The following is a 15857-nucleotide window of genomic DNA, read 5'->3' as shown; positions in this document are numbered from 1 at the left end:
GAAAATGTTCGCAATTATAATTGCCATTTGTTCCATTAGAAACTACAACTGTTGGGTTTTTCTACCTTTCTAGTTCCAGGCAATGGAGGTTAGGTTGCAAGGTCTGCCCATTAGCATGCATGCCTCGTGACCTTTCTTGGCAGTGTGGAGTTCTGTTGCTCCTACAATGCGTCTGTGTTCCCTGTGCACATGCAGTGTTTGGTTCGCTGGACATGGCGCGCTCCAACTCCATGACCAACTCGGGTCAGTGCCGCCTGGCGCCCTTGATCCCCTGCATCCAGGACTCGAGCCAGCTGTATGACTACACCGTCAAGGTCCTCTTCAAGCTGCATGCCGGTATGCTTCCAGCTCTGCTTGCCTTGCATTGTCACTGGGTGTCGTGATTGTGAACTGAGTGGAAATGGTTTTGCAGCAAAGCGTACTCCGTTTCATCAGCCAACGCAAGTGGTGTGGTCATAGAAGTCTTACTCCACTCTCTTGGCTATGCAGCTTTTCATCTGTGATGCTTTCTAGGGAATAACTGCATACTTCATACATTGCAGTGAAAACTTGCGGATGTGAGGCTACGTCAAATCACGTTATTATTTGTGCACCTTTGTGCTTCCTGTGTGCAGCGCACTACATATTGGTTATGGGAGCAAGTGGTGTGCTGTGGCCACTGGTCCCAGAAACGTGCTGCTCTGCTCACTCAGTGGTAAATAGGTTCATGTCAGCGACGCTTTACATGCAATAATTACATCATATTTCGCGGCACGAAATTATGACACAGTTACATTGAATTATGTGATGCATACCTCTGTGTCTTCCTTTCATATGTGACGAGCTTTATAGTATTAGTCATAAATGCAATCTATAAAGACCATCTCTATAGCATTCACAACATTATCTCCTACATAGGAAATGGAATACAGCTCTGAAGTCTGTAGGAATGCTAGTGTTGCAAGTTGCTTGTTGTAGCCGCTACGATCAGCCCAATGTTTGCATGGGAAAAGGCAAATTTGGCATCCAACTAGTACAAAACTACAAAAGAAAGCCATGTGGGTGCTTTAGAACAAAAGCTTCACAGTTATGAAGAAAATTTGCCACAGTCTGGGCATTAGACCTACCACAGTTAGTTTCACAACTGAGCTGACAAGGAAGCAGCTAAAACTGGAAGCACGAATTAATTGACAAGTGAAATCGTGGGCATGGGAATATTGACCAATTAAATTGTGTGGATACATGCAAGGTGGTGGTTGATTCAAGAACACCCTTGACCTTTGCTCATGCTAGCATCCTGATTAGCCTACTCGGTCAAATGACTGCGCTGTAGAGGTGGAGTGCTACGGTCAAATGCAAGAAGGACAAATTTTGAACTGAAGCATTATTGTGGAGTTTTAACTTGCTTGTGAATGCATTATCCTTGACGAAATAAGTTCAATCTTGATATAACAAAGTTGGTAAAGTCATCAATTTCCTTCGTTATATCAAAATTTTGTATCGAAATTAGACCTTTTATGCAAATAAGTACAATCACAAATCGATATTTTTTATGCAGAAAGGGGCCGCAGAATTTTTCTAATTATCAGGCAGTCGAAAAAAGCAAATTTGAATGACAAAGCAGTTAATTTTGATGAATGTGGGAGTCGGCGATGACTGATATGGTTTCATGCCATGTCAACAATATCTTTACATCGGGGGTATGAATTAAGTGAAGCCAGCCACGCTTTTGCCAGCCACGCACCTCTATAGCAGGGGGCACAGCTGCGTATGTGCTCATCCACCCTTACAGCCATGTGCAGCCATGGCTGAGAGGCGCACCAGAAATCAAGACATGCCCCAACTTACCCCCCACTCCCTCGCATGCACTTGATCGCATTACCTCGAGCTTGAGCTCGCTCCCCTCCTTCTCTTTCTCCTTGCTCGTGCAGAAAGGCAGCACTCATGACGCCGCCATCTTTCTTGTCTCACCTTCGCACACATTCACTCGCACATAAAGCACACATTGGGCAGGGCAGGGCGCGATAGGATCTTATCGCACTTGGACTTTATACAGAACATGGTCCAGCTCCACTTCGGGTGTGGCTCCTATTGCACGGCGCGCAATTTGAGAAGTGCGTTTGGAAGCAGCCGCTTGTAATTCAATCATTTGACCATCCGAAACCGCAAAAGTTTCCGTTTATTGTCTTGGCATTCGTTTGCTGCGGCAGTGAAACTTCATGATATTGAGAAATTGACATTAAGAGAAAAAAATGGCGCTGGGCAGGTTATGTAATGCGCAGGTTAGATAACCGTTGGACCATTAGGGTTACTCAATGGGTACCAACAGAAGGGAAGTGCAATAGAGGAAGGCAGAAGACTAGGTGGAGTGATGAAATTAGGAAATCAGCGGGTGCTAGTTGGAATAGGTTGGCTCAGGACTAGGGTAATTGGAGATAACAGGGAGAGCCTTCGTCCTGCTGGAGACATAAAATAGGCTGATGATGATGATGATGATAAAATCGCATACAAACACACTTCGTTATATTGAGATTTAAATGCATGGTGTTCTATAGAAAAGAGGTTATGTGTAGTTTAATACTTCATTATATTAATAAAATAACGTATATTTACAACTGGCGTATATGGCGTTCAGGCAACTGCCAGACTTCGTCTTCGTCTAGTCCAATCCAACTTCTTCGTTCCCTTCACCGTAACATCACCCTCCCGGTGGAGTAGCTCCGTCCAGGAGCAGATTATAGAGCCTCACTTAATGGGGGGACATAGGGCTTAAGCCTGGCGACGTGAACAACATCGCTGGTGACGTTGCGATGCACTGAAGGCTGACCGACTGGGGCGATCTCGTAAGTCACGTCGGACAGTTGGCGTAAGATCTGGTACGGACCAGAATACCGGGAAAGTAGTTTTTCCGACAAGCCGACGCGACGTGAAGGCGTCCAGAGAAGGACAAGGGAAGCAGGTGAAAAATGGTAGTCTCGGTGCCGAAGGTCGTATCATCGCTTTTGAGAAGCTTGCGAGGCTGTGAGGCTATGACGGGCGACATCTCGGGCCTGGGCGGCTAAGTCAATAGCATCATAAGCGACACTAATCTGCCAATAGCCGGAGCGGAGGTCAATCGATGAAAAGTATTGGGCTCCGTGAAGGCAGTCAAGAGCATCATCAATGCGCGGCAGGGGATCAACATCTTTCTTTGTTATCCTGTTGAGGTGACGGCAGTCAACGCAGAAGCGCCACGAGTTGTCTTTTTTCTTTACTAAGACAACCGGTGATGCCCACGGGCTACTGGAAGGTTCAATGATGTCCTTGTCCATCATCCTGTCTACTTCTGTCTGTATGATGGCCCTTTCTGTTGCGGAGACACGATATGGCCGCCTATGAATGGGGCTGGCGTCACCGGTGTTGATGCGATGCGTGACAACAGATGTCTGGCCAAGTGGACGGTCGTCCAAATCAAAGATGTCCCGAAAAGATGACAGGAGGTGACGAAGAGCTGTTGTTTGCTCAGAAGGATGGTCAGGGGCGATCATCTTAGAAACATCGTCCGCAGGCGTCGAGTACGGAGAAGTGGGTGACAAAGGCCCGTTGGTACTGACGAAGGATTCAGAGGTCAAAGAAGAAATCTCAAATTCTTCCAAAGGAGTGATGTGCACTATGGCGATACCGTGTGGTAGCACGTGCGATGAAAATCCAAAATTGAGGATGGGCACGCGAGCGCAGTTTTCGCGGATCCGGATTAAGGTGCTCGGTAGGGCAATATTGCGCGACAAAACCACGTCAGCAAGCGGCGACACGACGTACTCGCCATCAGGTACGGGAGGACAGGACGTCAGGAGGACATTTATAGCCGCTTGTGGAGGCAGCCTTGCAAACTTAGCAGAACATAAGCGGTGTGAAACACAAGTTGTTGCGTCGGCAGGAAGCGACAGATCCAACTGTACAACACCTGCGGAGCAGTCAATTTGGGCAGAGTGTTTCGAAAGGAAGTCGAGGCCAAGAATTAGGTCGTGTGGACAGTGTTCAAGGACGATTAATAGAACAACGGCATAATGGCCCCCAATGGTCACACGTGCTGTGCACATTCCAAGGACAGGTGAAGTACTCCCATGGGCGACTCGCACAGTGCACGGTACGGCGGGTGTCAGAACCTTTTTGTGCCTTCGGCGGAGAGCAGTGCTCATAACTGAAAGCTGCGCTCCTGTGTCAACGAGAGATCGAACAGGAACGCCATCAACTTCAATGTCCAGTAGATTTCCACATGTAGGCAGGGTCAACAGAGGATTTGCGGGCCGGGTCGGTGTTGCAGCTTCACCTCCGGGAGCTGTACCGCCTAGTTTCCCGAAGCGAAGCGACCGGTTGCAGAAGGGGACGAAGAGCGGTGAACGAGAGGCGAACGGGACCTACGACCTTGCGGAGATGGGGAGCGGCTGGATCTTGGTGGAGCACTGTCGGCGTTGATGTTCCTAGTCGGCGTATAGGGCGAGAAAGTACGATTGTCTGGTACTTGGCGGTAGTGACTCGGAGACGACCACCGAGGAGGCGACGACCAATGGTTGCGGCAATGATGGGCGATGTGTCCAATACCGGAACAATTAAAACAGATAGGTTTATCATCTGCTGTGCGCCAGTCAGCTGGGTTGCGACGAGGGGGTGGAAAGCTTTGCGTCTGGGAGCGAGCGGCCGGAGAAATCTGGTAGGTATTTGTATGGCGGACTGAGCAGAGAGATGGAATGCCCAAACTTGCTATTTCCTCCCCAACGACCGCTTGCATAAGGGAGATAGCGGGCACGCTTTCCCGACAGTCAGAACGGACTGGAGCCGGAGCCATGGCCTCAAGCTCACGGCAAACGATGCGCGTGGTTTCTTCCGGTCCTGTGGGCTGAACGAAGCGCGGCGGGTCTTCGCAAGATGTCGCGGTGGTATTGGGCAATCGGTCGAAAGTCTGAGCGACGCGGCGGCCCTTGGCTTGTTCGAAGCGCCGGCACTTCTTTATAATTGCATCCACAGTGGCACAATCCTTGCACATCAGGAGATTGAAGACATCGTCTGCAATACCTTTCAATTCAATTTGTGACCAATCTCGTCTGCCTCGGTCATGTTCTTATCAGCCTTGCGACAGAGGGCCAGCACATCCTGTATGTAGACGACATAGGATTCTGTGGACGTTTGAATGCGACACGCAAGTTCTTTTTTTGCTGCCAGCTGACGACCGACAGGTCTGCCAAACAGGTCTCGCATTTTTTCTTTGCACACATCCCAGCTCGTTAGGTCAGCTTCGTGTGTGTCGTACCATTGCCTCGCAGTTCCTCTTAGGTAAAATATGACGTTTGCTAGCATGATTGTTGGATCCCACCTGTTGTTGTCGCACACTCTTTCGTATATGGTAAGCCAGTCCTCGACGTCGGCGTTGTCCGTGCCACAAAATGTCCCTGGGTCCCGCGGATGAGTGAGGATGACCGTTGGCACGGGCTGCTGAGGCGTTGTCGCTTGTGTCAGTTGATGTGCCATTGTGGCGGCAGGTAGATGACGCCCGCTGCGAAGTTCCGTGATTGTACCCCGCACCTTCCACCAAAATTTTGCAGGAAGAAAGCAGGCCCACGAGTGTAAAATAACGTATATTTACAACTGGCGTATATGGCGTTCAGGCAACTGCCAGACTTTGTCTTCGTCTAGTCCACTCCAACTTCTTCGTTCCCTTCACCGTAACAATATCATTTGACAATTTTGTTATATTGAAGTTTGTTATAACGAGGTTTAACTGAGTTACCACCCCCTTGAGCAGTAGTAGGAACATCTTGCGAGTTATTGTCCAACTACAACGCGTTTGAAACATTTTTGTGTTCCATGAGTGTTTACGTCAAAAGAAAAATAAATGAAGGACTGCATATTAATAATTACGTTGTTGCCGAAGCTTTGCACCAGCAGCCAAGTACAATATGGTTGCTTACAGAAATAATTTCTGGGTGTCCTATCTGAAAGCCTGTGCGAGAAGATGGCGCCACCAACACGGTTTCTTCCGTAAATGTCTCCATTGACCTATTGTTCCGTGAAGGGCAATATGTTTACATGCAAGCTAAATTTCTCAATTAAAAGAAAAGAATGGTGTATGAACTAGCTGCATAGCTCTGAGCTACATGCAGGAAAATGTCAAATACTTATTTCCGTGATGAGCATTTAAAAATTCGAATAATGTGCCATTTATGTGGCGAACAGCTGCTAATTCCTCCACATTCAGTGCCAAGCCTGTAATTTGTGCTGACACTATGCAGCAGAAAACTGTCTTCACTGTCTCCTGCCCCCGACCTGCCACTTTTTCACCCCCACGCTGTACTTGGCTTCGTTTGCATTTGTACAGGCAGCTCCCATCATATGCAAACCATAGGGTGCATTTCATTTGCTTTATATAAAGTTCTCCATGATGATGATGTTTCATTTAAATCACCTTTTACAAAGAAGTTGTTAGTGTGTTGGCTAGATGTGGCGTAAGATGTCCTCCCCTAAAAGTGTTCCGAAAGTCATTAAAAATGGACTGAAAGAACCTTTAGAACTAGTACGACAAAATATGAAGATGACATTGGGCACGTTACTTGTGATGCATGACCAAAGTTACAAATTACCAACGTTCTGTTGATTAAATTTTTGAGCACTGGGAAGTATTGAGCAGTGTGTTGTTTTGGAGCTATCAGGCATACGAAGGTGAAACTTGATAGGAATAAGGCGTCTCTAGTGAGAAACATGCAGTAACAATGCCAAAGCTGACATGGATGGGGGAGGGGGGGGGGTACTCTAGACAATTTCCAAAGTGCCGCTGGAGCCCCTGAAAAGCTCCTTCAAACAGTGAAATAAATTTTAAAATTGCTGTTTAAGAAAACAGCTCAACAATTTGCACTTGAAACTTTGCTCACGTATATCCGAGAGACATTCTATGTTTTAAATTGAGCCATCAGAAATATCCTGTGTTCACAGCTGTCAATACCGGGGCACTAATTGTAAGCTTTTGTAGAAAGCACCACAGATCAGAAACAAATTGCGGTGCAAGACATAAAAGATTGAGACTTATATGATTGCACTACTTGAGCAGTTTCCACAACGTTGCCTGCTAAGTATGAACTGGGGTACAGTAAATGAACACTTTGGGACACCAGCTTGCTACCCCCAGTGACCAAATTCTGTTCTTTTTCCTTTTCCCACACCTGGTCCCTCTACCACGACACCTGCAGCCCTGCCAGGCGATACCCTCCTCGGCCACAGAGAGCGCTTCCTCAAGCAGTTCAAACTGTTGAGTATCTTTTCTCAGCTTTCATTTTAGCACATTTGCTTGTGGCGCATAGGCTTTATTTAATCCATTCTATTCCACAGCCTGGAACTCACTGGCCTGAGGTAGAGAGACCAAAATAGATAAGCCTGCATAAAGGTGGCCTGCACGAAGTTATTGAGTATTTGGGGGCAACCGGTAACTTCTCATCGACCTACAAACTTTATTTTTTCTTGAGTTGAATATTTTCTCACCAGGTGGTGCTAGTTGACTGTTTTTGCTTCAGGGATATTTTGGTGTTGCTACACATTTCTGGAGGGCTTTCCAAGCTTATGGTGGCTTGTAGTCACCGCAATCTTGCAGAAAAAGAGTTTGTAGATATTTTATTCAAAAGGGTTGTTGACATATAATGTGTAATGATCATGCGTATTACGCACCCATGCCTCAAGAAAAGGGCTACTCAAGAAAGTTGTCTGATGAATGGCTCGTTGAGAAACAACGTTAGAGACTCTAGGCCTCTGTATAGGAAAGCTTTATATCGCTGTCTTCTGAGCTATCAAAATGTTCGCAAGAGTTTCTGAATTGAACAAACAGCCTTCTTCAAGGCAGCTAAGGGCACACTTTGTCCTCTTGTCATCTTTTTTTTGGGTATCAAAATTTTTGTTCCACTTAAATTGTCTTAGGTCATGCACCTTAGGCTACACACAAAAAAGAATACCGTGTTGAAAGGTGCATATGCACAGCACATGGTGTCTTATTCAAACCTTTTTATTGCAGTAATTGAGCTGTTTCCAGCGGATCACAGTATGCTCACAGATGTTACGGGGAAATGTGTTATAGAGATATAAGGAAGTATATTGTACTGCAAACTTGTGTATATGTAGGCCTAACCGGGCGTTGTGTAATTAAGTATAGGGTTAAAACAGCACTTTGAAGAATTCGAGGGGCCAGCAATTGTCTGTGCATTGTAAAGGGCATGAAGAGATATGTCTTAACTGTGCCAGAAATTGGTAGTTCCAATACATGAGGGGCACAGCAGGACAGAACTAGGAGAATATGCTCTTCTGCTGTTGTGTTCTCAATCATTTAATGAGGATGATTACAGATGCCACTAAACCTGCAGACCGTGTCCAGTACAGGCATAGGTAGTGGTGCAAGGTAGATAGGAAAGTTTTGAGGAAGAGAAAAAAGATTAAGGAGAAGTATACAATAAACAACACCGACAGTTACGATACTTCCCAATGCAAAATTTGAGCGCACCTGTATGCAAGCTTTCATTTCGCAGTCTATTGGCTGGCACGGGCAATCTGTCTTGTGTGGCATGTTGCAAATGGAGTGATGTGTGGTGCGACTGCCTCGCTAATTGGGAGATCTTTGACATAATAGTTCTGTGGAAACCCGCAAGTTGGAGAGAAGTAATTAATAAAGTGAAAATGAGACATCCACCCAATCTTAGCAATTGCCACAAAGGAAACCCATACGGGTTCTTTGCAAGAGAAGGCCCGCAGTTAAAGAAAAAAAAAAGGAACTTCAACTGTAGGGCTTTATATTTTTATTTTTATTTTTTTTGAGGAACCCATATGGGTTTCCTTTGTAGCAATTGCTAAGATTGGGTGGATGTCTCATTTTCATTTTATTAATTGGGACGTCGCAAGAGAAGCCCATGGGTGACATGTAGGTGTGATTCACGGCAGCCACCGAATACAGACTTCCGCCCATGCAGCACTTTGTTTTCACACAGACGATGCGCGCTACTCTGACACCATCTCGTAGCCATAGTCACCGCAAAGCCCGCCTTGCTCGGCACTACACTTCTCACCCTTTCCCCATACCCTTCTCCTCCGCATTCCTCCTCGTGCTTTCTTTGCTATCCCAGTCTTTCACCTCCCGCTCTAAAATGCTAGAATGAAAAGCATGTTCACCATACCCGATTAACTCAAGCGGACTAGGGGACTATATGTCACTGCCCCGTTCCAAAGGGGATGCAAAGAAATCATTGTCATCATCATAATCATCAGGGGGTTTGCGATTGACCGACCTGTATCAAGGAACACTGGGCAGGGAGCTTACAGTTCGGTATGGCCAGCTGAGGAGGCTGGCCACTTACTAATAAACATATTTGTTATAACTCTTAACAGTAAGCATTTCACATGGTACTTTAAGTTTGCGTTGTTCTTTAAGCCATGTTATATTAATAGCTGTTCATACTTGGCTCCCTTAGTGACACCTGCATACGGGAGATCTGTTGTGTTTTCGTTGTGGAACACGACGTGTCATTGACAAGCAACATGTGTATAAATGGTAGTGCGTGTGATGCATTAAATGAGCAGCATTTGTATCAGGGGACTTGGGAGCTGAAGCGCGATGCCTACGTGTACAGTGTATGCCTGGTCCCGACACTTTTCAGGTTGCAGCAGTTCTACCTAAATTCAGTGAACCTGCAGTACTTCAAGCACCTCATCCAGGTTCCCCTCCTACCAGAGGTGAGTTGTTCCCAGGTCGAAAACATTTCATTTAATTTCATGGCAGCACGGTGCACGCTGCTGTGAAGCCATACCTCAAGGCAAGGTTTTCCGCCATTCAAAGTTTCGTTATCTCTTAGGGAACTCTACCTCCTCCCCAGCCCTGCATGTTGAAGCTCCCTTGTCCCCTCTTTCACGGTCGCCCATTCCCCTCTGCTTTACGGGTCGCCATCTTGCGTTTAGTAGTTAGCGAATAGCGCACACGGCGCCAGTAACTCGTACGTCACCCGTTTCCGTGGTGCTCCCTCAGTCTGCGCAAAGAGCTTAGCGATAAGATGGGGAGCCAAGTCACCTTTGGGATTTTCGGTTCGGTTGCGTTTGCTTTGTCGCCATTGCTGATGCTAGTGCTTCTCGATCCGCGCTGTCGTCTGCTGTAGTGCAAGTGCTAGCTGTGAAGTGATCCGATTCGCATCAGCTATCGTGGGACTGATTTGTCCATGGTAATGTCCAGCATGTGAATCCAGCTTTGTCAGCATCGCCGAAGAATGGGGAAGCAGAGCCGCTGGCTGAAGATACGACATAGACGAGTCATGCATTCGCGAATGGAGACTGTTTTTGCAAAGATTTGATCAATGTTGTATGCAGTTGCCTTCGCGGATTATACACGGGAATATTTATAAATTTTTTTTTTCCAGGCTCGCGTGTGTGGATTGCGTGTGTGGATTATACGCACAAAAATATGGTGATTACATCTCTAAGAACGAGTAAGGCACAAACACGAACGGCACATGATGCAAGTGCACAATTGCTCATTATTCTCAAATTTTGATGCAAGTGGGCATGTCATGCATTGTGCAGCCAGTAAAGCCAGTTGATAGCCAGCACCATTCCTGTTCAGCTCGTGTTTGTCCCTTCATCATTTTTAGCACTGTTACCATGTTTCACAGTGCTACTGATAGCTTGCTGATCGATGTTGAGTCGCTGTCCTTTTCACTTGGCACTCTCTCTCTTAGTGATGAATGTACAGGGCGCAAAAATATACAAGGACAAGATTGAAGACTGGATGAGCGCAGACTAACAAATCAAAGTTTATCGGGTAATTGTGTCATATAGTGTATTTGCTCATGTAAAGCCTGTCATTGTGTAAGGCCTGCACCCCTGCTTTCTAAGGCTAAAATGTGGGCGAAAACAAAGTTTCACTAAGCATTGCACGTGTGTATCCACACACGTAGCCTTCGAGATCATACCAATGTGACGCGAATTTGGAGGCTACGCAGGCATCTTGGTTAGTTTCCACAAGCCACTGCTAGATGCACTGGTTACTGTCCTGCCGTCATCCTCCTCATCATCACTGTATCCTGCCCATTCGCAATCACGCATCACACAGCATAGGTCCATCGTCCAATGTGCTTAATGGTATTAGCTTTGCTGAGGCAGGTTGTATAGCAGGCTTAGCTGCAGTGTGCTTTTGGGTGCAATAAGAGGGCATCGCTGCAAGAAGCGTGCGTGTGCATTTTGAGCGTGGGGCATGAATTTTCATTCAAGACTGTCGTCAAGAGCTTCAAGGCGAGGAGAATTTCAGGCACAAAAGGCACGGAGAATAACCAGCTTTGGAGTAGCGCCTATGAGGCAAGCCCGTCAGATGACAAGGATGATTGAATAAAAGTGTTTACAGTTTGTCACTGGTGGTTGTGCTATTCTCAATAGCATTCCAAGTACAGTTTGAGTCTTCAGTGAGTAGCCATAAGCCTGCTTGATGTAAGGCGTGCACCCTGTAAAGAAAGAAAAGTACGGGCCTTACACGAGTAACTATGATGTACATGTCGCCACACACATGTGCTCTGTACATTCATCATAAATGAAAACCAAACCCACCCAACTTGCCCTACTATTGCAGTATGTTCTCTCGCTTGTTGCAGAACCCACCCAACTTCCTCATAGCATCAGACCTGAGCTCTCACGTGAGCCCTGTGGTGGTGTTGCCACCCCAGAACGAGACGCCCGAGAATGAACCGGTGGATGCCACCCTGGTGGACACGTCTGTGCCACCGCCCCCGGACAAGCTGCAGCAGGTGGGAGACACCCCTCAGCGCAGAGGGTTGCGCTGTAGTGATTACTAACTGGTCACCTGTCCTTTTGCATTGTGTCAGGCCACAATAGGAGAGGTCCAAAGGTGTAACCTAATTTTTCAGTTTTGTTTTTCTGTTACACTGCTACAATATTGGCATTGTCAATGCATCTATGCATGAACTGATTAAATTCTTTCTCATTTGCAAGTGCAATTCAGCACATTGCGCATTTTGCGCTACTATTGACGGCGCATGTAATGTGACACGATAACAAATTTTTCCTTAATGGGCAGTAGACATAATCAAAAGTTTAATTAGGCCACCAGTTGGGATTTATATATTCCATCAGCGCTCTTTTAGAAATACTGACTGCACTGAACGTCTGTCATTTCATTTCCTTTTACATTCAACGACCGATTTTGTGGTCGGCCGATTTTTCGGATGTGCCCGATAATTCAGACGCCTTTGCGGCACCACCATGTACCCCATTGAGTCAATGCATAAAAAACCTCTGCTGTCCGATTTTCCTAACTTTTTTGCCATGACCGCAGGTCTGAAACAGCATTAATCGAAACCAACACAGCTGCCATTTTGATAATCTCACCACCTAGAACCGGTGCTTTTGCACGTAGATCCGCTGGCAGCCGTAGCCACCACCATGGCAACTCTGGGCCTACTTGCTTCGACCTTTGCTACCAAGTTTCATGCCGTTCAGTGCCATGTTTTATTGCGATAGCAATTATATGGACACTTAGGTGCATTTCTGCTGTCACCGTGAGGTTCCGTATGAGTGAAAGCGTGTGAGGGTGAGCCGGCGAGTGCGGTTCACTCTATCATGCGTGAGCAAGGAACGCTGCCCAGATGCGTTTCCTCTCCTGTGGCACGCGAGGCAGGGATTCAGGTGAGGAAGGAGGGTCGTTCTTCTCTGGCGGCGGCTGCTAGGGTGCCTCGATGTTCTCCTTGCCTGTTGCTCTGTACAGAGTGGAGACATCTATGGCATCTACTACGGCGTTGGCCACATGAATCGCGGACACCGTAGGGACACGTTGCTGGCGTTTATGTGTCTTAAAAGCGATCTGCGACATGGCCAAAGTGCATGCCCGGGCGGTCCTCATCTTAAAAGTGATCTGCGATGTTTGCAGAGTGCGCGTAGTAGGCTTGTGCAATATAGTGCTTTTTTGGTCTGAAGCGAATAGTAATTCTTCTCGAATAATTTCGAAGCGAATACTTCGAATAGTAGCAAGTAAAAAAAAAAAATGGCAGAGGGCTAAGGTCTGGGATTATTTAAGTAAGCAACTTGATTATTTACGAAAATCTAAAAATTTTCGTGCAAAAATACTAGCTGTTCCACATGCTGGGGTTTGAGGTGCTCCCTTCTGCAGCTTACAACAGCTCCTGCTGTCGAAAAAAGCCTTTCACTTCTTGTCTGGGTGGCTGGTATCGAAAGATACCTACGGGCAGCTGCAACCAGGGTTGGGTAAAGATGGCTGCCTTTGCTTTTCCACCACACAAGGGGCTCTTCGGACCGGGAAAGAAGGGGGGCCTTCAAGTACCAAGCAGCCTCATCCAAGATTGTACGGCTTGACTGATGATGTGCACGCGAACTAATGTGTGTAAAAGCACTCGACACAGAGTCCCCTGATGCGTCTGCAGAGCAGGTGCTGTTCTCACTTGTTGCTGTACCATGTTGATCAACTGGCACAGTCTCTTCTGCTGTCGTTGTGAGTAGAGTGAACGCCCATTGCTTTGCGGGTCGTTCAGCATACCAGACATCTTTGTATATAGGATCGACCAACATTGCCTATACAGGAAGGCGTGACATCTTGATATCAGGGAACCTCGGCTTGATGCTGCGCAAAAGGCTTGAGGCAAGCAAATGCTGCCTCACCACCTTCGGAAACATGTTCAGCTAGAAACACCTCGATACACTGCAACAGGGGAATGACTTGTGACAGCGTAGGATATCTGTCCCCTGACAGTTCAGTTGTGGCATGGTCAAGTGGCTTCAAGACTTGCACTGCTGCATTCATAAGCTTCCACTCACTTGCGTTCAAGTTTAGAACTGCGCCAAATTCTGAAAGTTCTACAGTGATGACCGTATGTACGGAGCTTCGTGAGCCTAGCCATCATGGCATGCTCACTGTTCCATTGCGTCGGGACGTCTTGTATAACCTCGAGAGGGTCCAGCTGCATGTTTCTCTGAATTTCCTGAAGCCGTACTCGGGGCTTGGCACTCCGTTTGTATCTAGCCACAATTGCTCTGACCTTAGCACAGAGCTGCAAAAACCCTGACACTTCTCTTTTGGCGTCACTGACACACAACTGAAGGGTGTGTCCGAAACACTGCACACCACCCCAGAACAACCGCACTACTGCAGAAGTAAAGTTCCTTCCATTATCTGTAACAACGAAGATCAGCACAGTATCATGGGCTGGAAGTTCTCACTGCTCGATGACACCTGCAATAAATAGCTCCAGGTTTTCTGCAGTGTGAGAGTCTGTCGTCTCCGTGCAAGCCAATGCATGCACGTGTTGCACAAAGTCACCGTCCATGACGTGACAAGTTACACAAACGTAGTTGTCATTTGCCCGCGCTGTCCAACCATCAATTGTGATTGAAGGTGACTCCACTCCGCTTGCAAAAATGTCCCCAAGCTTCTTTTTCACCTTCTCTTTGCTTGATGTGTAGAGGTCCGGAATAATGGCTCTCGAGAACATTGTCCGAGACGGCACGGCATATTCCGGCATAGCGAACTTCATCATGTCGAGGAAACCCTGTTCTTCGTTGTACGGGTGCATACCACGAGCTACGAAGCGAGCTATCATTTTTGTCATCTGTTGGGCCTTCAGGGCCAACACTTTCATTTTCGGCTCGAAACTGTCGGCTGTTGGTGGCTGTTGACCACTTGCCTTGCTTGCCCCTTGAGCTTGGATGGCCTTTCGCGTGCATCCCGCCTCTCTTTGTAGTCCTTTTGCAAGTCCGGGTGTCTCCTTAAATGCGTTGCTAGGGTTGTTGTCGTACTTGTCGCGGTCTTCAGGACTGCCTTGCATTTAAGACATCGAGCTTCAGTTCCCAGTGGAATCTTTACAAGAAAGTTCCAAATCAGATTGCTGGCCGCATGCAAGTCCCCAATGGTACTCTCTGGAGTGGTCCAAGGCGGCTGGGATTGATCAAATGCCGCCGTGGCAGAGACAGAGTCGCCCACTAAATGCAATCGACCACACCACTACGCCGACGAGATGCGTTTTTGTATGCCTTTGTTGTGAGTATAGTTCTGTTTTCCTGGCTTGGTTTGGATTGGATTGGGAAAAGTATTACTGAATCCAAAACTGAAACTTCCGAAAACGCCTTCTGCCTGCTGAGTGCGGCTATTCGTTTGAGCCGAATGCTTCGAAATTTCCGAATAACAAAATTCGAATCGAAGCGAATATCGAATAGCACATTATTCGTTCAACTATACGAAAATATTGAATATTCACACAAGCCTAGCGCATAGTGCTGGTAGCTTCGTATGCGCTGTACTTTCGACGCTTCGTTCGCGTTGAAGCGACAGATGCACAAAGGTCAATTGGCTCACGGCTGCTGCCACGATTCCTAACTCGCGTTTTCGCAGACAGTTTCCACTATCATCAAGCGAGATGTGTTCATGTTTACCTGTGGGCATGTGACACCATGCTGGTTAATTTAGTTAGAACACGTTGGCGGGCTAGTTGGTTTGAATCCATGATAGAATGTGCAAACAGGACTGAACAAGGACGTAGAAAGAAGCAGACACACAAAGACAGCGCTGTCTCTGTGCGTCTGTTTCTTTCTACGTCCTTGTTGAGTCATGCTTACACATTCTATCATTGTTAATTTATTTAGTAAGCCATTGACGTAATAGTTCTGTGGAAGCCCGCAATGTCATTAATTAATTAAGTCATTAATTAAGGGAATATGAGACATCCATCCAATCGTACCAATTGCTACAAAAGAAACCCGTACGGATTTCTTGAAAGAAAAGCTTAGCCATATGGGTCCGTATGGATCCAAAGCTTAGATCCGTATGGATCGCCCTGCCATTTGTTTACAAGCTGCTTTACGAGCCATTGTTT

The 15857-nt window shown here is 46.8% G+C and overlaps 1 protein-coding gene across 1 annotated transcript in view; it reads left to right on the top strand.

Annotated features, from left to right (window-relative positions):
* Hip1 (Huntingtin interacting protein 1) overlaps positions 1-15857 on the top strand; it is a 122205-nt gene that overhangs the window by 25602 nt on the left and 80746 nt on the right. Inside the window, exons 8-11 of the mRNA XM_075686550.1 lie at positions 196-336; positions 7197-7254; positions 9639-9714; positions 11613-11765. Of these exons, the coding sequence (XP_075542665.1) occupies positions 196-336; positions 7197-7254; positions 9639-9714; positions 11613-11765 (428 nt within the window). The remainder of the gene's footprint in view (positions 1-195; positions 337-7196; positions 7255-9638; positions 9715-11612; positions 11766-15857) is intronic.

This window comes from Dermacentor variabilis, chromosome 3 (assembly GCF_050947875.1).
Source record: "Dermacentor variabilis isolate Ectoservices chromosome 3, ASM5094787v1, whole genome shotgun sequence".
NCBI classification, from domain to species: domain Eukaryota; kingdom Metazoa; phylum Arthropoda; class Arachnida; order Ixodida; family Ixodidae; genus Dermacentor; species Dermacentor variabilis.
This window is presented reverse-complemented; position numbering and strand designations above follow the sequence as displayed.